This window comes from Schistocerca nitens, chromosome 5, assembly GCF_023898315.1.
Source record: "Schistocerca nitens isolate TAMUIC-IGC-003100 chromosome 5, iqSchNite1.1, whole genome shotgun sequence".
In the NCBI taxonomy this organism is placed as follows: domain Eukaryota; kingdom Metazoa; phylum Arthropoda; class Insecta; order Orthoptera; family Acrididae; genus Schistocerca; species Schistocerca nitens.
The window spans coordinates 85612300-85634846 of record NC_064618.1 but is presented as its reverse complement, the minus strand read 5'-3'; the positions used below and the strand labels follow the sequence as shown (position 1 = coordinate 85634846).

The 22547-nt window shown below is 38.1% G+C and overlaps 2 protein-coding genes across 3 annotated transcripts in view; one reads left to right on the top strand and one right to left on the bottom strand.

Moving 5' to 3' along the window:
- Positions 1-20282, bottom strand: part of LOC126259873 (aurora kinase A-A-like) — a 55766-nt gene extending 35484 nt beyond the window's left edge. Inside the window, exons 1-4 of the mRNA XM_049956933.1 lie at positions 19969-20282; positions 19148-19339; positions 18930-19064; positions 18662-18820 (exon numbers count right to left, since the gene is read on the bottom strand). Of these exons, the coding sequence (XP_049812890.1) occupies positions 18662-18820; positions 18930-19064; positions 19148-19339; positions 19969-20060 (578 nt within the window). The 5' untranslated portion in view covers positions 20061-20282. The remainder of the gene's footprint in view (positions 1-18661; positions 18821-18929; positions 19065-19147; positions 19340-19968) is intronic.
- A 148-nt stretch (positions 20283-20430) lies between these two features.
- LOC126259872 (putative protein tag-52) overlaps positions 20431-22547 on the top strand; it is a 150340-nt gene continuing 148223 nt past the window's right edge. For both annotated transcript variants that reach the window (XM_049956929.1, XM_049956930.1), the window contains exons 1-2: positions 20431-20668; positions 21045-21175. In XM_049956929.1, coding sequence (XP_049812886.1) covers positions 20557-20668; positions 21045-21175 — 243 coding nt within the window. In that variant the 5' untranslated portion in view covers positions 20431-20556. The remainder of the gene's footprint in view (positions 20669-21044; positions 21176-22547) is intronic.

Below are 22547 nucleotides of genomic sequence, written 5' to 3'. Positions count from 1 at the left end.
ACACACACACAAAAACACACACACACAAAAACACACACACACAAAAACACACACACACAAAAACACACACACACAAAAACACACACACACAAAAACACACACACACAAAAACACACACACACAAAAACACACACACACAAAAACACACACACACAAAAACACACACACACAAAAACACACACACACAAAAACACACACACACAAAAACACACACACACAAAAACACACACACACAAAAACACACACACACAAAAACACACACACACAAAAACACACACACACAAAAACACACACACACAAAAACACACACACACAAAAACACACACACGCAATTTATAGCATTTAACACCCCACATATTGTCTACCTTGCAACCACAATACCGGCTCTAATAGCAGTAGGGGGTGGGACTGGAGATGTCCAATATTAAGCAGAGTATGAAGCTGTGGAAGTAGTTTCACTGCTTACGGTAGTCGATGAGCAATCAACAATACTACAGTGTTGATACAAAGCTGGGCAGTGGTAAGGATCAACAAAGCAGACATTGCATTCTATATGTAACAACTGTTGCCAAAGTTGACATTTTGTCAGAGTGGAACCAAGAAGGAATTTTGCACAGTGACAAAAAAGTTTAGCATTTCTGCAAGGTGAGTCAGTGGAATGAGTGGTGTTGTATACACTCTACTGTGTGGACAATGTACATGAGTAGTACGACGACAACAATACATGCTTAACAAGTGAAACTGATATTGAAACAGATGTCAAACCATGTAGTTCATCTTCCTTGTCGGACAGGGAGTCACAATAGTGAAATCTAGTAAAGAACAACCATTGCCCAAGCAGCGAGTACATGGAAGATAATCTGCAGGCTACCAAATAAAACAATTATAAACAGAGTTAAAATAAGTCTACTCAAAATGACCATGTAGTGCATAATAAAAACTACAAATATACAAAGGACGACAAGGCGCACTTGTTACAAAAACTGGTGTTTGTGCATTTCAAGGATGCTCAGTACAATTCAGACTGCGCACGATAGTGCTCTATTATGTTACACACATTGAATTGTGCAGGACAGATTACAGTAGTTTCCAGGGAAGCAGTGGATGGCTGCACAATTTCAAACAGTGAGACAGAATTTGAAGACGTAAGATAACGAAATTTCATTTCAAACAAAGCATCAACTTGACAATACACAGCAAACTGTGGAATTGGCCCAAAAATTTGTAAATGAGGAACGAGCTTATCCCATCATTCAGTAAGGATTTTTTGTTTAACTCCAAAGAATCGATATTTGAAGAGGAAACATGTACACAAGGAATCCTGGAAACAGGAGGTACTAAGAGTTTTATCAACGTCAACTAACATCAATGCATTCACACATTTGTATACAATTATGTCAACTGTTAATCTGGATGGTAATTTGGCTGGCACACCATTTATTGTGCTGCAAAAAGATGGAGGTGCTATGCCCCTATGATTCTCCCATGCATGATTTAGGAAGAACAGTGGGGAATATTTACATCACAGCAAGCAAGAGTGGGGAAAATGGGTGTAAGAATTGTAACTGTGGTACGAGTACTGCTTTTGGCCAATGGCCGATCGACGTAACTTTCTTTTGCTCCATTCCTGGTCTGCATATCAAAAATCATACTCTTTTAGCGCAAACTGTCCATCCTGGAAAGAGTGTGCGTCACAACTCATGCCACTTGGAACCAAGGGACTATTCACCCTCTGAATGTTTGTTTTTCTGTGCCTGTACAACACTATTGCACTATCTGCATGTATGTCTTAAAGGTGGCCAGTTTCTCAATAATCTCCACGACTCACTGTTTCGCATTCGGTTGCATGCTATCACATTCCATCAGCTCTCATCGCTACATTACACCAATGTGATTCTGTATTCATTCTTTAAGTTTGGATACCTAGCTGAATGCCCTACACAGTTTTTAACTCCCAAAGAATTCGTCTTTGCTTTTGATACTGCAAACCTCTGATCATTTTGGTGTGCCACTTTTCAATCAGTGGTCATGGTGCACGTTAATGGTCCGTTTTCAACATTTCTGGGATGCTGACAATGTCCATTTTGTGAATTTTAATACCTACATCCCAGTGAATGTTGCTCTGTGCACCTTCTGGAACTCATTTTCTGCCGCCCGCCTGACGCACATTGCGAGTCATTAGCAGCTAATATTTTTCCTATCATAATATGCTAGGACAGCACTTTCAAATGAGCCTTGCACTCAACTGGTTCCTAGTTATTGATTTTTCATCTCAGGATTACCACCTTACTATACCTGGCAGCCAATATTTTACATCCTGATCATAGGACAGCCACTGATTGGTCTACCAGATGGTTTATTCCACAGGCTGTATCAAAAAGAGTCATTCAATTTGGCACGTCTATATTTCTGACACTAGTAAACATATACAATGAATTTCGTTTTTTGATATACGGGAAACTCAATTTTTTTCATACCTTTTCATAGGTGTTTAATATGCCCCCTTTGGAGGCATTGCATATGACAATGTGGTATTCAAATTGTTCCCACACTGCAGCTGCTGTTATGGAAAGTCTCAGTTCATTCATTGTTGTTGATAATGGAGGCACATAAACAGTCTTTTATAAAACCTCACAAGAAATAATCACACAGTCAGGTCCAGTGAACTTGGAGGTCAGTAATGTAAGGCTAAAGCATTTGGTCCAGTGCAACTAATCCATCGTTCAGTAATCCTTTGATTTAAAATTTCCCACACTTCCAGAAGCCAATGTGATGTTGCCCCATCCTGTTCAAAAATGAAGTCATTCGAATCAGTCTCCAACTGCGGGACAAGAAAGTTCTTAAACATATCGAGATGCAGGCTTTCTGTAACAGTGTTCTCGACAAAGAAAAATGGACAATACACTTTTTCCTGTGAAACTGCACAAAATATTGAATTTTGGAAAGTCCCACTCATGTTTTACAACTTCATGTTATTGTTACATACCCCTTATTCTCACATGACAGTTCACCTTTTCATTTAAATGGAATGTTGCCTCATCCCTAAACAATATGCATGGAAGGAAACTGTCATCCTCCATCTTATCAAGAATGAAATTACAGCACTCTACACAATGTTTGTCACCTTCGTGATGAGCTTGCAATAGCTGAATATTGTATGGTTTCATGTGTAAACATCGAAGCAACTCAGACCAGATGGACATCGGGAGCACATTGAGCTGTCAAGCTGCATGGCTCAGATTTCTGCGGACTCCTTGTGAAAGTATGGCAGATGCATTCGATGTCTGTGTCATACGCTCTGAGACAGCCTGGTGATTTGCCTTTACACGAAGAGCCTCTTTCTTGGAATTGTTCATGCCATCGTCTAATGCTCTGTGCTGTGGGAGGATCCACACCATACCTAGTACAAACGTCACGCTGAACAGTTATTACCGACCCACACTATGCAGCTCTCCATGCTACTCTATCATGTGCAAGCTTCTTCATCTCCCAGTACCTACTGCAACCTACATCCTTCTGAATCTGCTTAGTGTATTCATCTCTTTGTCTCCCTCTATGATTTTTACCCTCCACACTGCCCTCCAATGCTAAATTTGTGATCCCTTGATGTCTCAAAACATGTCCTACCAACCGATCCCTTCTTCTAGTCAAGTTGTGCCACAAACTCCTCTTCTCCCCAATCCTATTCAGTACCTCCTCATTAGTTATGTGATCTACCCATCTAATCTTCAGCATTCTTCTGTAGCACCACATTTCGAAAGCTATTCTCTTCTTGTCCAAACTATTTATCGTCCATGTTTCACTTCCATACATGGCTACACTCCATACAAATACTTTCAGAAACGACTTCCTGACACTTAAATCTATACTCGATGTTAACAAATTTCTCTTCTTCAGAAACGCTTTCCTTGCCATTGCCAGTCTACATTTTATATCCTCTCTACTTCGACCATCATCAGTTATTTTACTCCCCAAATAGCAAAACTCCTTTACTACTTTAAGTGTCTCATTTCCTAATCTAATTCCCTCAGCATCACCCGATTTAATTTGACTACATTCCATTATCCTCGTTTTGTTTTTGTTGATGTTCATCTTATATCCTCCTTTCAAGACACTGTCCATTCCGTTCAACTGTTCTTCCAAGTTCTTTGCTGTCTCTGACAGAATTACAATGTCATCGGCAAACCTCAAAGTTTTTACTACTTCTCCATGAACACTTAGAACACAAAATTCTTTCTGTTGTCCCCATATAATTTTCACTAGAACTGAAGTGAGTGCACACTGTTGCAACCTAGTGGGAACTGTGTAAAACTGTAGTGTTTGCTCTTTCCAACAGTACGTTATTCATGCACACACCTCAAATAATGTAATAGTTATGATTTTTTTTAATCTGATAATTCTTTTTGATACACCCTTTATTTTAAGTGAAGATGACAAATGTACAGTAGACTCTGCTATCAGGCCATCATAATATAATATTTTGTCATTATAAAATGAGGCTTAATTTATTTTAAGTACTACTTTTCCAAATGTTTACCAAGCCAGTGCCAGCTACAATGCTGTGTACCTTTTACCTTCTTTTTTGTGCTTCAAGCACATCTGGAGGCACAATTGTAAGGCACATACTGTGTAGTTAATATTGAATAAATTACTGGAACAACTCTTCAACAAACTATACTTGGAAGCCCTCTTCCAGCACTTACAAACAACAAACACTTGTAGAAGACAATTCTGTTGGCAAACCTGTGTTTTTCCATTTCCTCAGTTGCACATTAGACAACCAATGTGCATGCATTGTTAAATTGTTGTTCTGTGCAGTTGTTTACATTTTAGTTAATGAATCTGAAATGAGTGATTAACAAAAAACTTGTAATGACTATGGATCTGAAACTACGTGTCATAATGCCAATGGATTCTGGGTAGTAGCAGAAACTACAGCTTTTGAGTATGAGGTAGGAAAAATTACTATTGGGGACTATCTTCAAATAAAAATCAGAAGGTAGTGAGCTTCCATGCTAGCAGAAGTGGAATAAAATTAAGAGAGACAATGTTGAAAAGTACGCATGAAGAAGTTGAAGAGGCTTTATTTTGGTGGCATGAACATTTGAAAAGAAAAAATTTGCCCATTATTGGTCTGGTATTTCCAGCAAAAGCACTGCTATTTCAGCTGAAAATAGAAGGAGAAGATTCAGAATTTACTGCCAGTGATAGATGGTTGAATAGGTGGAAAACATTATTTGGTATTTGCCAGATTACCATTAGTGGAGCAGCTAGGCTATTCCATTGTTTAAAGATCATCTTTTGAAGTTAATTGACAAAGAGGATATTTCTAGCAAATAGTAACATTGTGACTAGAGTGCTTTAATTACAAGATGCTTCCTACAAAAATACTTCCTTTTAAGCTGCAGCACCCGGATGCAAGAAAAGGAAGGAATGAGTTGTTACTGGCTTGCAGTAATCCAACTGGCAACCACAAGTTTACACTTACACTAATAGAGAAATCACATAAACTTAGAGCCTTCAAAAAACCTGAAAAATAAAGAATCACTGCCATGGCATTAGCCTCATCAAAAGAAAACATTGATGAATTCAGAAATCTTTAAAATCTGGTTCCAAAATGAATTCTACCACCTGCAGAGAAATATCTGAATGACAACAGTTTACTGAGGAAAGCTCTGCTGCTTCTCGATAACACATCTTTGCATCCTGCCAGTGACTAATCACTGATGGTCGTATCAAAGCATTGTTTTTACCATAAAATGTGACTGCTTTATGTCAGTCAATAGACAGGGCATCCTTGAAATGCTAAAGAACCTTCTCAGTTTGTTGACATCAGCAACTATGATAATGACAACTTTTTAACTGTTCTGGAGAGGATTGACTTGCTAGATGTCAGGTGTTTGGCACAAGCGTGGGAAGAGATTCCGAACATATCACTTGGGTGGACATGTTAACTTTGAATCCACGTGTGAAACCGAAGTCAAAGATGGAAACAATAGTATCGTTTCTTGCTCAATATGTACCAGGCTGCAAGGATGTTAATGGAAAGGACATCACAGAATGGTTGGCAAATGATGAAATTAATGAACTAACACAAAGATATTGTGGAAATGGTGACACATGAAAGTAACGCAAGAGGATGCAGCAAACTTAGTTGACTGGAGAAATATTATCCCACATTCAGATGGGTACAAGATGACTGAGTCAGTGCTGCAGTACATCAGTAGGCAAGAGGAGGCAAAGTCAGCTTACATCATCTGTGTTTGTGGAAGGATACTGCAGTACAGAAAAGGACTAAAGGAGGGAAACATTCATGTATCACACACTAAAACGTGAAACTTTTAAGTTTCATCTTATTTGTTGGGCTTTCGTATCATACAATCACATTTTATAATGCAGATCATCATATTTCCTGCAATAATTTTTGAAAGGTGCAGTATAAATAGTAGACAACATTCCATTAGAACTACTGACAGCCTTGGGAGAGCCAGTCCTGACAAAACTCTACCATCTGGTGAGCAAGATGTATGAGACAGGCGAAATACCCTCGGACTTCAAGAAGAATATAATAATTCCAATCCCAAAGAAAGCAGGTGTTGACAGATGTGAAAATTACCGAACTATCAGTTTAATAAATGACAGCTGCAAAATACTAACGCGAATTCTTTACAGACGAATGGGAAAACTGGTAGAAGCCGACCTCGGGGAAGATCAGTTTGGATTCCATAGAAATATTGGAACAGGTGAGGCACTACTGACCCTACGACTTATCTTAGAAGAAAGAGTAAGGAAAGGCAAACCCACATTTCTAGCATTTGTAGATTAAGAGAAATGCTTCAGACAATGTTGACTGGAATACTCTCTTTCAAATTCTGAAGGTGGCAGGGGTAAATTACAGGGAGCGAAAGGCTATTTACAATTTGTACAGAAACCAGATGGCAACTATAAGAATCAATGGGCATGAAAGGGAAGCAGTGGTTTGGAAGGGAGTGATACAGGGTTGTAGCCTCTCCCTGATGCTATTCAATCTGTATATTGAACAAGCAGTAAAGGATACGAAAGAAAAGTTTGGAGTAGGTATTAAAATCCATGGAGAAGAAATAAAAACTTTGAGGTTCGCTGATGACATTGTAATTCTGTCAGACAGCAAAGGACTTGGAAGAGCAGTTGAACGGAATGGGCAGTGTCTTGAAAGGAGGGTATAAGATGATGATGATCATCAACAAAAGCAAAAAGAGGATAATGGAATGTAGTCGAATTAAGTCGGGTGATGCTGCAGGAATTAGATTAGGAAATGAGACACTTAAAGTAGTAAAGAACTTTTGCTATTTGGGGAGCAAAATAACTGATGATGGTCGAAGTAGAGAGGATATAAAATGTAGACTGTCAATGGCAAGGAAGGCATTTCTGAAGAAGAGAAATGTGTTAACATTGAGTATTGATTTAAGTGTCAGGAAGTCGTTTCTGAAAGTATTTGTATGGAGTGTAGCCATGTATGGAAGTGAAACATGGACGATAAATAGTTTAGACAAGAAGAGAATAGAAGCTTTCGAAATGTGGTGCTACAGAAGAATGCCGAAGATTACATGGGTAGATCATATAACTAATGAGGAGGTATTGAATATGATTGGGGAGAAGAGAAGTTTGTCGCATAACTTGACAAGAGGAAGGGATCGGTTGGTAGGACATGTTCTGAGGCATCAATGGATCACCAATTTAGTACTGGAGGGCAGCGTGAAGGGTAAAAATCATAGAGGGAGACCAAGAGATGAATACACTAAGCAGATACAGAAGGACGTAGGCTGCAGTAGGTACTGGGAGATGAAGCTTGCACAGGATAGAGTAGCATGGAGAGCTGCATCAAACCAGTCTCAGGACTGAAGAAAACAACAACAACAGTATAAATATCCATAAGTAGCACGTGTTACATGGTAGGTCAGAAAGTTTTAATAAAATTAGATTTTGGTATAAAAAAAGGTTGTGGATGGTACAGATGCGATCAAAAGAAATAATTTTTAGAGCTCCAGGCTAGCTAGCTCTTTCATTGCCTGGTTTTAAATACTACTACATTAGGCTGGATAGTAAAGAGTCTACCAAATGTTAAAAATTGCATGCTTTGTCGAAACTAGACCCTAATTAGATTTTAGTTTTCAGGGAAAGAAATTCACACTGTTCAATTTTATGAATGACCAGCCATAGTTACTTGGTTATTTTTCCACTTTTTAAAAATATTTTTAACCTGGCAATATGACAAGATACTGGTGAATGGATATGTAACAAAAATGTGTTTCATTCAGCTTCAGAATTTTAGATATACTAATCACTTTGCAGTAAGAAAGTGCTGAGTTTGCTCTTTAGTTGCTGTGATTAAACAAACACTTCCGAAATAAAACCATTCATCAGCTGCTCTATTGAAATGTTTCATTGCACTTAAGTAGTTTCCAGAGATTAATCATCTTCAGAAGTTTAATACTAGCTTGCAATATGGATCAGCAGATGTCAAATTCAGATCTGACAATTAAGAAGTCATCCTTAATGAACCACAATAACACAAAATTTACACAGTGAAGTGCCTGCAATTGCAATTATTGTATATAGAATGCACATTTTGCAATATACCATATTATAATTCACTAATTAAGGACTTTTTAACGGTCCGATCTGAATTTGGTGCCTGATTATCGATGTTTTAAGCCAACTTTCGAAGATGACAAATAAACCTGTTAAAACCAGTTAAATGCAATAATTATTTAATAATTAAGCTTACAACTGTGTTTTTTTTATTTGTTTTTTTGGGTGGGGGGGTGGGGGGGTGTGGGGGGAGATATACCAGAGGTGCTTGTTGGGAGGGGGGAACAACAACAAGAGTTACAAGCAGAATTGTAATGGAACTTAATTTCAAGCAGCAACTACAGTGTATACCACTCATACCTGGTTTCAGGAGATTAACATTAATAGTTTTGTCTCTGTAAGCTGGAACAGCAGCAGCAAACTCCATAAAAGAGAAGGAGGTTTATTTTTAGTTTCAAACAGATGAAGCATCAGACTGATGTGAATTTTGTCTGACCATGTGAACTACTGACAGATTTAACTTCCAACATTAGGAGCAGAAAATTTACACCTGTGTTATTCACGGTAAAATTTATACTGTTTTTCTTTACAGTTTCACATTTTAAATGATGAGAATTTGGGTGGCTGAACTGAATTTTGAAGGGAAAATATGTTTTACTCAGTCCTGGTGTCATTTCCAAATAGAGTAGTAAGTTTACAGGTCCATTTTTCTCCCAGAAATTTGATGCTGTGAAATAGTATACAGTTCGGGAACCCATGCTGTGATTTCTTTTTGTTAGCATTTGCTGTAAAAAAAATTTCTGCTTTATTAGATACAAAATTATTAAGATCCTTTGCAGCAATGCCTAGTCAGAGCATTTTATCACAGCCCGTTTCATAGCTCTCATTTATGTTTACTGCATACCAGGTCTGTTCAAATAAAACTCTAACTTTGTCTACAAAATTTTTCTGTACTTACCTTTTAGTTATTTGTATGGTCTCCTTCAAAATACTCTCCTCCAAAATTGATACGACCCTCCCAACACAGATTTCACTTCCAAAAGCAGTCTTGGCACGACTCTCACTGTATTGCATTAAGTGCCGTCTCCAAATTTTCTTTTCTTTCATCTACCTTTGCAAATCTTCATCCTTTTGATAGTCCACAGGGGCCAGGTCTTTAGAGTACAGAGGACGCAGCACAACAATTTCATTTTTTGTGCAATAGTCATGCACCAACAAGGATGACTGTATGGGTCCATTATCGTGATGCAAGAGCCATGAATTGTCTCTCAACATTTCAGGCCGTTTGCTTCTCACATTTTATTGCAGGTGTCTCAACACATCCCGATAGTATCATTAATTAACATTTTGTCCCAATGGCACGAATTCATGATAAATTTGCTAAATTGGGGTTTCTAGGTAACCTGCTTTCTCTGATTGCTAGACAACATTAAAACAAACCGTATTAATGAGTTTCATTACAAAAGGAAAAGATTACAATACTTAACTTCATGTTACACAGACTTGTCTCAAGCAAAGGCCGACATATGAAATAACGAATCTTCTTCAGTATAAAAAAAAAATCAAGTCGCTGCTACATAGAAAATACAAGCAAAGTGAATAGAGTAGACGCCGCTATACAAGTGCCTATTCTTGAAGCTACAATTCAACTGGGACTCTACCAGTCTGCCACGGCTCTTATGTCCTCTTCACATAGGGGGCTGCTGCTGTCGCGTTGTCATCCAGGAGAGGGGTCAGTTAGCGAGTGATTGGCTGTCATCTTCTCACAGCTTGCTTTGACAAGTTATATGACTCAACTTGACTAGCTTTTTTGGACTCCGAAAACCTTTCCCAACCCATTGCGAAGACTGAACCTTGGTCTCAACATCATAACCATAGACCCACGTCTCATCACCAGCTACGATTCTCTGATGGAACATCTCGTTCTCATTTGCACAATTCAAAAGCTCTTCGCAGATTGCGAAATGAAGGTCTCTGTCTGTCTGGTTTTGACTCATGAGCTGTGGGACACACTTGACAGCAATATAATGCATTCCAAGATGCTTTGTCAGGATTTCATGACATGATCCAACTGAAATGTTACATTATTCTGCAACCTGTCCTACAGTCATCGATTGGCATGCACAATTTCGTCGACGTTCCCAACATGAGTGTTGTCACTAGACAAAGGGCGTCCTGAACGAGGGTGATCATTAACTTCTGTCTATTTATTTTTAAACTATGTGAAGCAGTCATAATACCGAGTACAGCTTAAGCATTCATCACTGTAGGCTTCTTGTATCGTTTGGTGTGTTTCTGAAAACAGGGTTGGCGCAAGTTTCCCTAGGGACATTCTCTGATATTTCCCCGACTTTCAGACAAGTTGTGGCATTTTTTTCCTGACAAATTTTGAGATCTCAAGTGTGCGTAACGACACAAGTTGACAAAGAAAAAGATAAGGACCCCTGTATTTCTCCCCCATTCAAGCAAAAATCTTAAATACTAACAACATCTTTTGCAATAAACTGTTTTTAGATGGAGAAAGCAATCCATATGCTGTATTTGTCTCATTAAAACGACATGTTATTTCAATAAAGTTAAACACATTTGGTGACAAAAATATGCATTTCCTTTGAGGCACAAGACAGATTTAAAATACCTTCATCGATTTCAGAAATAGCATCAGAAAAAAGTTAGGCCTTTTGAAAGAAGTGTATAAGCCAGGGAAGAGTTGTGCAAACCAACACTATATGTGACCGCCAATAAAATCATTGTTCTACTATGCTCTTTATTGTCAGTTATTACCCTCTGTGTTACGTCTATTACTTTAAAGGTAATGTGCGATTTTTCTTTCGAGAAATATGTAAGTAGATAGCGTACAAACCACCAATTTTCTTCTTATTGTCCATACCTTCTAATATATTAATTATTTTCGAGGTGCAGAAATGCACTAGAATAAATAAAAGGTGTATAAAATGCTGCAGTGTACAATGTACTTGTGGTGAAACAGTCGCAGTTCCTGAAATCCATCACCTGTGACCCCTGACCTGCTAAGGAGTACCTAGGTTCTCAGATAAACCACAAAAATCTGGACCGCATTATGCCACACAAAGACACAGCATGCAGGCAGATCGGTGAAACTAGATCCAACAGAAAAGGCCTTGCACATTAGTGAGAAGTGATGGGCTTCAGATCAGCAAGTCCGATCCATTAGAGATATCTGCAGAAATGGCCACCGGTTTTGGCCTATCGTGGACGTTCACTCTAGTAACCAGCTATTAATGTGCCAGGGACCCCATGTTGTTGAAATGAGAGTGCGTTGATCAATCCACACAACAGATCATTTTCACAAATACTCTGAGAATCAATACTAAATGACAATAGGTAGCAACTCACTGTACAGATGGACACTGCGCTGCAGACAGGCATGTAGAAAAGCCTCAATTAAATTTTCAGCTTTAGCCTTTGTCAAAAAACGAGAGCGCACACACACATGCAAAAAAATAAAATAAAATTAAAAAAAAAAGAACATGCTGCGTCAATCTCTGAGAACCAGATCCAAACAAACCATTCCTCACACCTCCCTGCCTCTCGTTTGCAGCTGCTAGGCTGGTGGCGATGAGTAGTCTTAGCACTGACTGCAAGCTGAGGGAGTGGTAGGAAGGGGAGAAGCAGCAGGAATTCGGAGTAGGGAAGCACTGCACATACTCTGATGCACCCAGCTAGTGACAATGCACGACATCTCGGTAAACAAACCATTTCAGTTACAGAGAAGAAAACAAGATTTTTTCCAGTGTTTTTTTTTTCTCTCTCTCTTTTTTAAATTTCCCTGATATTCACTGATTTCCCCAATTTCCAGAACTGGTGGCAACCCTAGTAAAGGTTTTCTCGAGTCAGACAATTTAACACAGATGCTTTTTTCCTCGAACTTTGCCACCTTGAAATTCGCTAACTGAGTGATAGATAACATTCTACTCAATATACAACTTCCAGCAGTTACTCATTAAACGTAAGTGTGCGCAGGAATGCCAACCACATTTCGCTCCAACACACCTTTGGTGCAAAATTATGAATGTCCTGGAATTTTTTTGAACAGATCTTTTACACAGTTTTTGTTATCATTCAAGTAATGTTCTCTCTGCCAAATGGATCAATATATGGAAGAGATTTCTAGTCTGTAAAGCATCAGTGAAGGCTGAAGGGCACTAAGAGGTCAGCCGCAACAAACAATCCAGTTGCAGTGTTAAATTTTTCATTTCATAACTTAAGGCAAGGCTTCCTACTTGAGATTTTCAGTAATTCCATAGTATTAAATATTGTTCTCCAAGAGGAGATATGGTTGTGGGTCACTGTTCGATGAGATTTGGAGGAGTTTATTATGGTCTTGTTTGAAAGTATATTTATATACTTAGCATAATGGTGTTTCTCTCACCCCCCCCCCTCCCCCTCAAGTGGAACACAGAGTGGCATGGCTATTGCCTGCAGTCAAGTACCAAAGGTGATGAGTCACTGAAACAAGTTCAGTCTTCACTCTTTCCCGTTGCCATCATTCTCCCTACAAAGATTTCAGACCCTCAGCAGAAATGTGTCATATCACTTTAAAATATGTATTGCAGATGGGTCATTCCATGTTGGTACAACCCGGGGCTCTAGCTCAGAGTCTCAGATTTGACTGAAATTCAGTACACTAATTCTACCATATGTGGAACACTCGTGTACAAAGTAATAGTTTCCCCTGCCAATTAGTTCCAGAATTATGACTTGTGAAAGACTGTGGCATGACCAGGAAATTGCAACCCGCGTCTGGCAATCTATCTTCAGATCCAATTTCAGGTCTTAATAACTTTGGAACTATTCCACACAGTCCAGTGACATTTTTACAACTCAGTAACATCCATTTAGAGAACACACTCCATGAATCAAAACACCAACAACATATTTCTGAGGGAAAATAAAAAATCCAAAATGTGATTTAAAAAAATGTGATACGTTGAAAGGTAGATATTGCAGGTGCCCTCTATGCCAAATATAATTCACTCAAAAAGGGTATAAATTTTTTTGTGGTAAGCTTAATGTAGCCTAAACAAACACAGAACTCACCATGCCCATATCAGTCACAAAAACTGAGTTACATGCACACGAAAATACAAAAATTTGAAAAATTACATGAAAAACATGGATTTTCGAAGTGTGGTAGCACAAATGGGACAAGTGATACCCAAGCCAAATTTCACACACTGCATAAGTAGACCATAATGATATATATCTCAAAATATCAGCATGTTATTGCAAGACATTTGTGTACAATGGAAGTTGACAGATGTATTTGGTGATGTGGCCATTGTTCCACAATTTTGTAAAAACATATCATAAACTATTCTGCCTCTTCTTATCCTCTCCCACAACTGTTTAATCACTAAGCAACAAAATATAGACAGATTAACACAACCTATCATTAATGTTTACTGCACCTTAACTGCTAAAAACCAGTTGATTGTGCTTCAACCAGAAGTTCTCCCACAGTTTAGCTACTGTACTCTGTACATTGAGTGGCAAATTGTACTGTCTTCCTGACACTGTGGTAGGAACTGGAACTGTCATAAGAATATGTTCAAAAGGAATCCAACACCTGTCTGCCAAATGTAGTCAATGAAATGATATTGCTGGTCCTGCTGGTGCCATGAAGTTCACAAATACATCACCTTCTGCTTCACAGCACTCTGCAACACATACTAAGTACCATTAGTCATCATGAACAGCAACAACATAGCAATCTGGTTGTATGTTGCTGCTTTTGCTTCTGAATCCTGAGTCAGACACACTGTGAAGACATGTTGTGCATGAACCTATAGTTATAACCGGACAGTCTGGTCATCTGTGTCAGTGTCTGCTGGAGAGAAGTGATGATGACGCCTTGTGCCTGCAACAGTTTTTAACGTGTTCTAATCTGCTTTTTAGCAACTCTTCGACTGATTTCACCTCATCTTTCGAAACATAGAATGATTGTATGCCAGAGATATTTTTCTGTACCCAGGTAAATAATTGAAGAGTTGTTAGAATGTGACCTTCTGTAGGGTGCTGCAGATTAGCTCTCGATGCCATGCGCTTAATGGTAGCACCAATACCATCACATACATTTTTATCATGACTTGTGAAAAAATTCCATTCTGCGTGAATCTGAAAATCATGATAATGCATGCATAAATTTTGGAGATTTTTACAGTTTTTGTGCTGACTAGCTGCCCGACCACTGAAGTATTTTGCAAAATGTATGTGAGGCAGCTTGTTTTTCACACGTCATGACAGTGCAAATGTGGGCATAAACTGCAATGGCATCATGAATTAAACAGTCATTAAAAACGCACAGGTTCATGACAGACATCACCTGATTCACCTCTATAGTAAATCTCAAATGGCTGGAGAGTTGCTTGACTGCTGTCCCAATGATATCCATGGATGGCATCTTGAACTATAAATTCATAATTTTCAGAAAAGTCTAGTATTACTATAATTTTATCTTTTTTCAAATTATTCTTACAAAACTGGAGATAAGCCGATTGTGCTGTTGCTGTGAAGCTGTGAGTGGTCAGTTTGTCCATTTTTTTTTTGACAACACATTTCAACAAAATCTCCCATGTACTTTGCTTTGTTTCAAGGCTTGTGCGATCCATGTGCGTCTGTTCATTGTCATCCACAAGGAGTTCACCATACAGTTTGTTATTCATGTGTTCTGCAAGAATTGTCTTACCAGGACACTTTTCACACCTGTGTATCATGCTCTGGTAGGAACTGATGTCACACCCTAGCAGCTTCATTGCACCTTTGTAATCCAGACCAGAATCCTTTATAGCAGCAAACATCAGCTTAGCATTTTGATGGGTCTCACATACACAAACATTGCGTGTGCCCCTTGCACTTACAGGCACAACCCATTTTGGCCGAAGATTGAAAAAAGATGATAAACCTACTTTGGTATTGGGATACTTTTCCTTGAATTCTACATATAGTTCTGATATGTTGCATAGCAGCAGTCTTTTTTGCACCTGTACACATTTCCCCATTTTCACCGTCACATAGCCTTTTTTCCAGCAATATTCGGCTGTAGTCATTATTTTCATAAAAGTCCAACACTAGCACCTTTATTTCTGAACTCAATTGCTTACCCTGAGCCTGCTTAAGTTATGGAAGCACCCCTTCGTGCTTTTTTTCTGGCATGTGGATATGGCACATTTTTCTTTCAAAACATGCACAATTTTGTCCAAATCAGATCATTCCTGGCATGAATTCTGTTCCTTTGGAGCAGACAGTAATTCCTCTTCCACCATTAGTGTGTCAGCTATTTTTTGTTTTAATTCCATTTGAGCTTCTTGTAGTTTTCTTCTACCATAGCTGGGCCTATCTCTTTTCCCAACTTTGCGTGTCTTCATGGGAGACAAATCAAGAGCAGTCACTGAAGTATTTAACTGCTCATCCGCTGTGGTTGTAGGTGGCTGACACTCTTCGTCACTGGCACGTAAATTATCAGAATATTCTTCATTTTTTAGCAGTGTAACACACCTGGAACAAAACTTTTGTTCTGGTTTCATGTTTTAAGTCCCATGCACTGATTCACTTTCAATACTGATTTTATATAAATTTCTCTAAGGCTACACTTCACTGTCTTCTTATGAATCCTAAATGGATCAAAACAACTTCTTTGTAGGAAAGAATACTTATCCAGAAAGACTTTCATATGATGATAAACACTAAAGTTTCCTGGAACTGTACTTGTGCCCATAGGGTGTATCCCGGATCTCAATAGCAACAAATCTTGGTCCGATTCAGCCAGATCATACAGTACAAAGCGAATGCCACATTTTGTTCCATATGTGGTTTTATGACATTCAGATGCTTGAATACTGCAACTTGTTTGAACAAAAGCACCACCAGTACACTCTTCTGCCTCCATACTGACTTTCCACAACAGTACTGACCCGTCTGAACTAGAATCTTAAAAACCCCTGAAAACTACCATTGTTTAACTTTCTGTTGCCTAATGGTTCCCAACAATTGCTGCAGCTTTATCTGAAACAAGCTGTCTGCATCATCACTATTACTTGCTAAATCGTGTTAAAAGAAATGTAAGCAAATACATCACTTAACTTTTATTGTACACAAATGCCTTGCAGTAACAAGTTGAAGTTTTGCCACATACTATATTATGGTCTACTTATGCAGTGTTTGAAATTTGGCTTGGATATCACTTGTCCCTTTTGTGCTACCACACTTAGAAAATCCACGTTTTTCAGGTATTTTTTCAAATTTTTGTATTTTCGTGTGCATGTAACTGTTTGCGTGACTGATATGGGCAAGATGAGGTCTGTGTGTGTTTAGGCCACATTAAGCTTACAAAAAAAAAAAAAAAAAAAAAAAAAAAAAAAAAAAAAAAAAAAAACCTTTTTGAGTGAATTATATTTGGCACAGAGGGCACCTACAATATGTACCTTGTTACGTATTACATTTTTTAATCACATTTTGGAATTTTTTATTTTCCCTCAGAAGTATGTTGTTGGTGTTTTGATTCATAGTGTGTGTTCTCTAAGTGGTGGTTACTGGGTTGTAAAAATTTCTTCCAAAGTTATTAAGACCTGAAGTTGGGTCTGAAGATAGATTTGCCAGATGCGGGTTGCAATTTCCAGGTCACGCCACCTTCTTTCACAAGCCATAATTCTGGAACTAATTGGCAGGGGAACTTAAAATTTTGTACATGAGTGTTCCACACTTGGTAGCATTGGTGTGCTAAATTTCAGCCAAATCTGAGACAATCAGCTGGAACATATTCTCAAATTGGTTGAATTGACATGGAATGACCCAGATAGAATTTTTGTCCGTTCTGTGTGAGTCATGAACTTTTCCAAGTTCCGTCACATGTGCATGTTACCATGTTTCAGTCATGATCATTAGTCAACACAGGAAGTATAAGAAGTAGATAATTATGTCACTACATGTTTGGCCATACATCCACCACTCTTATCTAACCCAAAGTGCAAAACCTAGAGTGCTAGTGCAAGCTCTTTATGTACCTGCAGCAAAACGTACAAATTATTTAAGCATTGAACTACACTGATAATTAGCTACTGAAAACATTTACAGGCATCAGTCTTATTCACCAGTGAGGAGGAATCAGTGTACTTAACCTGTGTGTCTAGAGTGAATTCTATGTGCAAGTCAAGAAACTTTTTTAAATGTTTGTGTAGCATGTATTCAAAGTGGCACTTGCATACCAGCCTGTTATTCATCTATTGGGACGTGGGACACCACCTAAAAAACACACCAAAGTTGGACAGCACACCAGTCCTCATCGTTAATCCACCAGGCAGAATTGAATCGGGGCCAGACTGCCTCCCCCTCCCAGAAGCAAACACTAATGTGCACAGTTATCCGGAAGGCCAACATTGTGCTTTATGACATACATGTACTTTACATGACATTTTCTTGTAGAATGCAACAGCAGTCACCCAAGTAGTTTTACAGAAACTTCAGACACTCACAGCCAGTTTTGATTAAGTGTCTGGCTAGAGTGAGGATTCATTTCATATCTCTGAATTAAAAACACTACATTGCAACATTTCTACATAATTTAATTACTGGAAAAAATAAAAGTGTTACTTTGGCACAATGTGGTTGTGCACATGCATGTTTTGCATTAGTTAGTTCAAAAAGTGGTACAGTGCCTGAAAGCTTGGCAATATTAACTCTTCTATGCCTGCCTGCTGAATGCCTCAAACATAAAATTTTCAGTTTTAACATTTTGTTGACAGGGAACCAGCAACTGTATTATGTTTCTTAAACCATTTCATAACGATTCTCTAAATAGTTGCAGTATTTATACTATGTGACTAGTTTAATTTTGAAGCCTGGCCTACTATTTGGCTGCACTCACAGTGCCTGATCTTAATAAGCATCGAAGTGGCAACACATGATGTAAAAATGTTTGCAAAATGAACGCCACAATCCACATGTGCCTCTTACAAAGTCAAAAAATCAAATCAGTTTTACATTAGTTAGTAAACAGAATACACTGTATTCACTTAAAAGTATATACCAATAAAGAGTCTTGAGCTGTACACACCTTGACTGAGGTGAGTGGACTGACCAGCCGAAGTCTGCAATTTTCAATTCACCTTTACTGCCAATAAGTAAGTTTTCTGGTTTGATGTCCCTGTGAATTACCTTTTTATTATGGCAGTAGAGAAGAGCGTCAGCCAACTGTGCTATGTAGGTAGCTGTTCTGTAACAATTTTTTTTATTCTGAGAAAATATTGCAGAACAAAACTTTAAATACCAATTTTTGGAAAATAATATACATCTGTATACTTTAGCCTTGTAATGAAGCTTACCTTACTTCGTCCAGCCTTTGTTGTGGCTGTGATTTTATCTCTTTGAAAAGTTCTCCTTTAGGAGCATACTCCAAAATAAGGTATACTCTTGCTTCATCATGAAAATAACCATACAGTTTCAAAATGTTCGGATGCCTATAAATTTTCAGAAATGTTAACTAACAATTGTAACTTAACACTGAAAATTTAGTGTATAATCATTGCATCCTTAAACTTACCTCAAGTGTGACTGTATTTCAATTTCTCTTCTTAGCTGGTGCTCAACATTTGCACTAACCAGCTGAGATTTGAATAGAACCTTGAGTGCAATTACATATTTTGAACTTCTTTCCCTAGCAAGGTAAACATTTCCAAACTTTCCTTTTCCCAGTGCTCTTCCAATTTCAAAATCAGACAATGTCCAGGTCTTGCTGAAATTTAATTTTATTATTTGATAGATAATTTACTTTATGACTAGATTCACCAAGTATCTACTGGAGAAGGTGGGAAGGGAGAGAGGGAGAAGGGGTAATCCCAAAGCGTGTAATTTGCTAAACTAAAGACTAATAATTGTCAGTTTAACAATTCTGCTAGAATTTTATTACATTGTAAGAAAAGGTCAATATAATATGACAGACATCGCATGTGATTACAGCAGTTTTGCTAGTACAGACAAACAAGTTTTCTACACTTACTAATAAGAATGACAAAATTATTCATTTACCATCAATAGTACGCACCAATTCTCCATGGAAAGAGGAAGAAATGGGTAAATGAAGTCTGGTACCAAGAACACGATGAAAAAAAAAAAATAGCATAAAAATTTTGCTACTTCTAACCAACCCTGACAAAACTCACAAAGTAACAGGTGTCTACGCATATGCCGGTATACAGAATAAATTACGAAATTAGGCCGTCACTTTTGGGGATCAAAAAGTTCTGTTCAGACGTTTAAACAACAGCGTAAACGTTGATCGTCACTCTCATTGCATAAATACTCAATTCATTGTTTATGTTAAACCTAGGAAGTGAAGTCTCTCTCTCTGAAAAGTTAGCTTACCTGCTGGACCGCGCATCTTTTGCTGCTCCTTCTGTTCTAAGACCTACATTTGGTGGTGCATTACGAGCAGACATTCCAGCTGTCTTCTCCATGTTTTCCCTGAAAATCTACTCTCTCTTCATAACGTGGTGAAGAAATCGCTCCCTAATTATGGATCTTCTTAGATCATAAGTCTTCTGACTTCAGGCAACAACTGTTTTGCACAATTTGCTTACTTCTGTGCTACCTGTTGAATATCTTGCGTCGTCTCACTACTACTTGTCACACTACGAAGTTCTTCTAGTCTTCTACGTTCCAAAAACACCTGACCGAAAACCGTTTTAAAATCAGATGCATTTAAAAGGAAGGTGTGCTTGTTTTCTATTGGAACTTCGTCGTAGCAGTCACTTGTTTCAGCAAGCCTGATTGGCTGAAGTGAAACCATCAGGTTATTGGAGGGCAGGTTGACAGCGGTTTTTGTATTTGCGTGTTTTGGTGTTATGACTATTGTGTAACGGCAGGTTCTCAGATTGTTTATTGTAGAGCCATTTAAGAAATTTTTTACGCCAGGTCTTTCGTTAAGAGTTTTCCAATCTGCGGGTTAAAGATATGATGGATTTCTCCGTTCCCTTCACACCGCAGAACCAGCTTACTCTTAGCGCAGAATTGCGGAACGTCATACAAGAGCGTAATATACTTACAACTAGAACTAGACTGAAAGGTAATAAGTACGTTTCTATTAGAGGTCTTAGAATTTTTTTGCCACAGATAACTTTTAATCGTGAGATGATGCCAAAATCTAACGTTGATGCAGTTACATATCCACTCGGTGAACATTTTCCCTTGTTTTTATGTAGACTTTTGTCAATATTATCATAAATTTATAACAGGCCATCGGTTTTAGTACTCCTATGCTTGACTCACAAGTACATGACATGCAAATTACCAACTCCAATTTACTCATTTCCTTTGCTAAAAATCTAATTTTGTAATACAAAAATCGCATCAAATATTGTACATTAAGTTTATAGTTTTCGTTGAAACCCTAATCACTTTTTCACTGAAATTCCTTGTTTCTTTTTGTTAATCGCATTTAGTTTTGTCTGATCTTGACGGCGTGAAACGAACTTCTGACGAAGAGAAACGAATTTCTTTACGAAATAAAGCAATTCAAGAAATTCTAACGTCGGAGGTTAGCTACCTTAGAAGCTTGGAGACTGTGATGAAGGTAACTGCACTTTTCGCACTTGTGTTGCGGCGGATGAGATTGGTCTACTGTTCGATAGCTCTTGATCACAATGAACTCATTTTCTCAATATATATTTGATTATATGCTACATATTTTTAATATTATCATAAACAATCTACATAACTGACTAGTGACAAACACAGCTGTGATAAGGATTGGTGAAGACACCTCTAGTTTGTTATACACAATTGTGCCAGCAGTTGACTGACTGACTTACTGTTTCTTGACTGTCTTTAAGTCTCAGTTCTTGTGGTCTAAATCAGTTAAAGTCAGAAATCCTAATGTCAGATAGTGACTAATTCTTGCTGTTCTTTGAATACCAGTACATAGTGCTATTATTGTTACTCTGTCATATCAAAGTGTAATGTTATGTCTGAATAATTGGAGGGAAAGGTTGTTTCATTTTATATGAAATATTTAAATATTTATTAAAGCTGCAGGCCAGGTCTGTAATTATCATTGTTGCAAATCAGGAATGGTATAATGTTGCAATCTCTTACGTTTATCAGCATTGCGTGAGGGAGATGGTAGATACCTGGCTTGTGCCGCTTTCTTTCCAGCAACTGGTCCCATATGCTTCACACTGCGCTCTGACTGGGCTAAAGTAGGCCTACAGTAGATACTGCCAACGGAAACATGAGATTCCACCCGTCTGCTTTGATCCTCAACATAATGATGTGCAGTGTCGTGTCACTGGTGCGGAGGTTTTGAGTTGATTGTGTTTGTAGATGCCATGTTGTTGTATTTGATCATGCCTTTTGGTGGTGGATGTGGATGTGCTGAGTTTAATTTTGAGTTTAGATAATTGGTGTGGTAACATGGGTTGTGGAAGTGTTTTCAGTGAATTATTAAGATTTTTTGGATATGTGTTTGGCCTTTTTGTTAGATCTGATTAGTTTGGCATTTGTTGTTCAGAAAGAAGTCTAATTTTCTTATTATATTATTTGTTTTGTGATGGTACGGTGTTTTTTATTGTTGTATCTGTAGCTTGTGTCCGCCCTAAACCCCAATATTTCGGAGTTTTCCTGTTAGTTTCATTTTATTTTTGGAGTGAGGTGATATTGTGTCATTTTTATTTTTGTTTGTGTTTGTTGGCGTGTATATGTAGTAACGTCACTGTCATCCTTTTGTATGTGCTGGAAGTAGCTGTTCCCACCATATCGATGACGTCATGGGTCAAAGCAGTCAGGTGTAATCGGATGCTTCTGTAATGCCCTGAAATTGGTGTGAAAAATCCTCATTGTCTGTCAATATGTGTTGACACATCTTGCTAATTTATGTTAACCAAAATGGTTAACTTTGGTGATGCTAATTCACTCTTTTCAAGGAGCCATATAGACATGTCAACTGC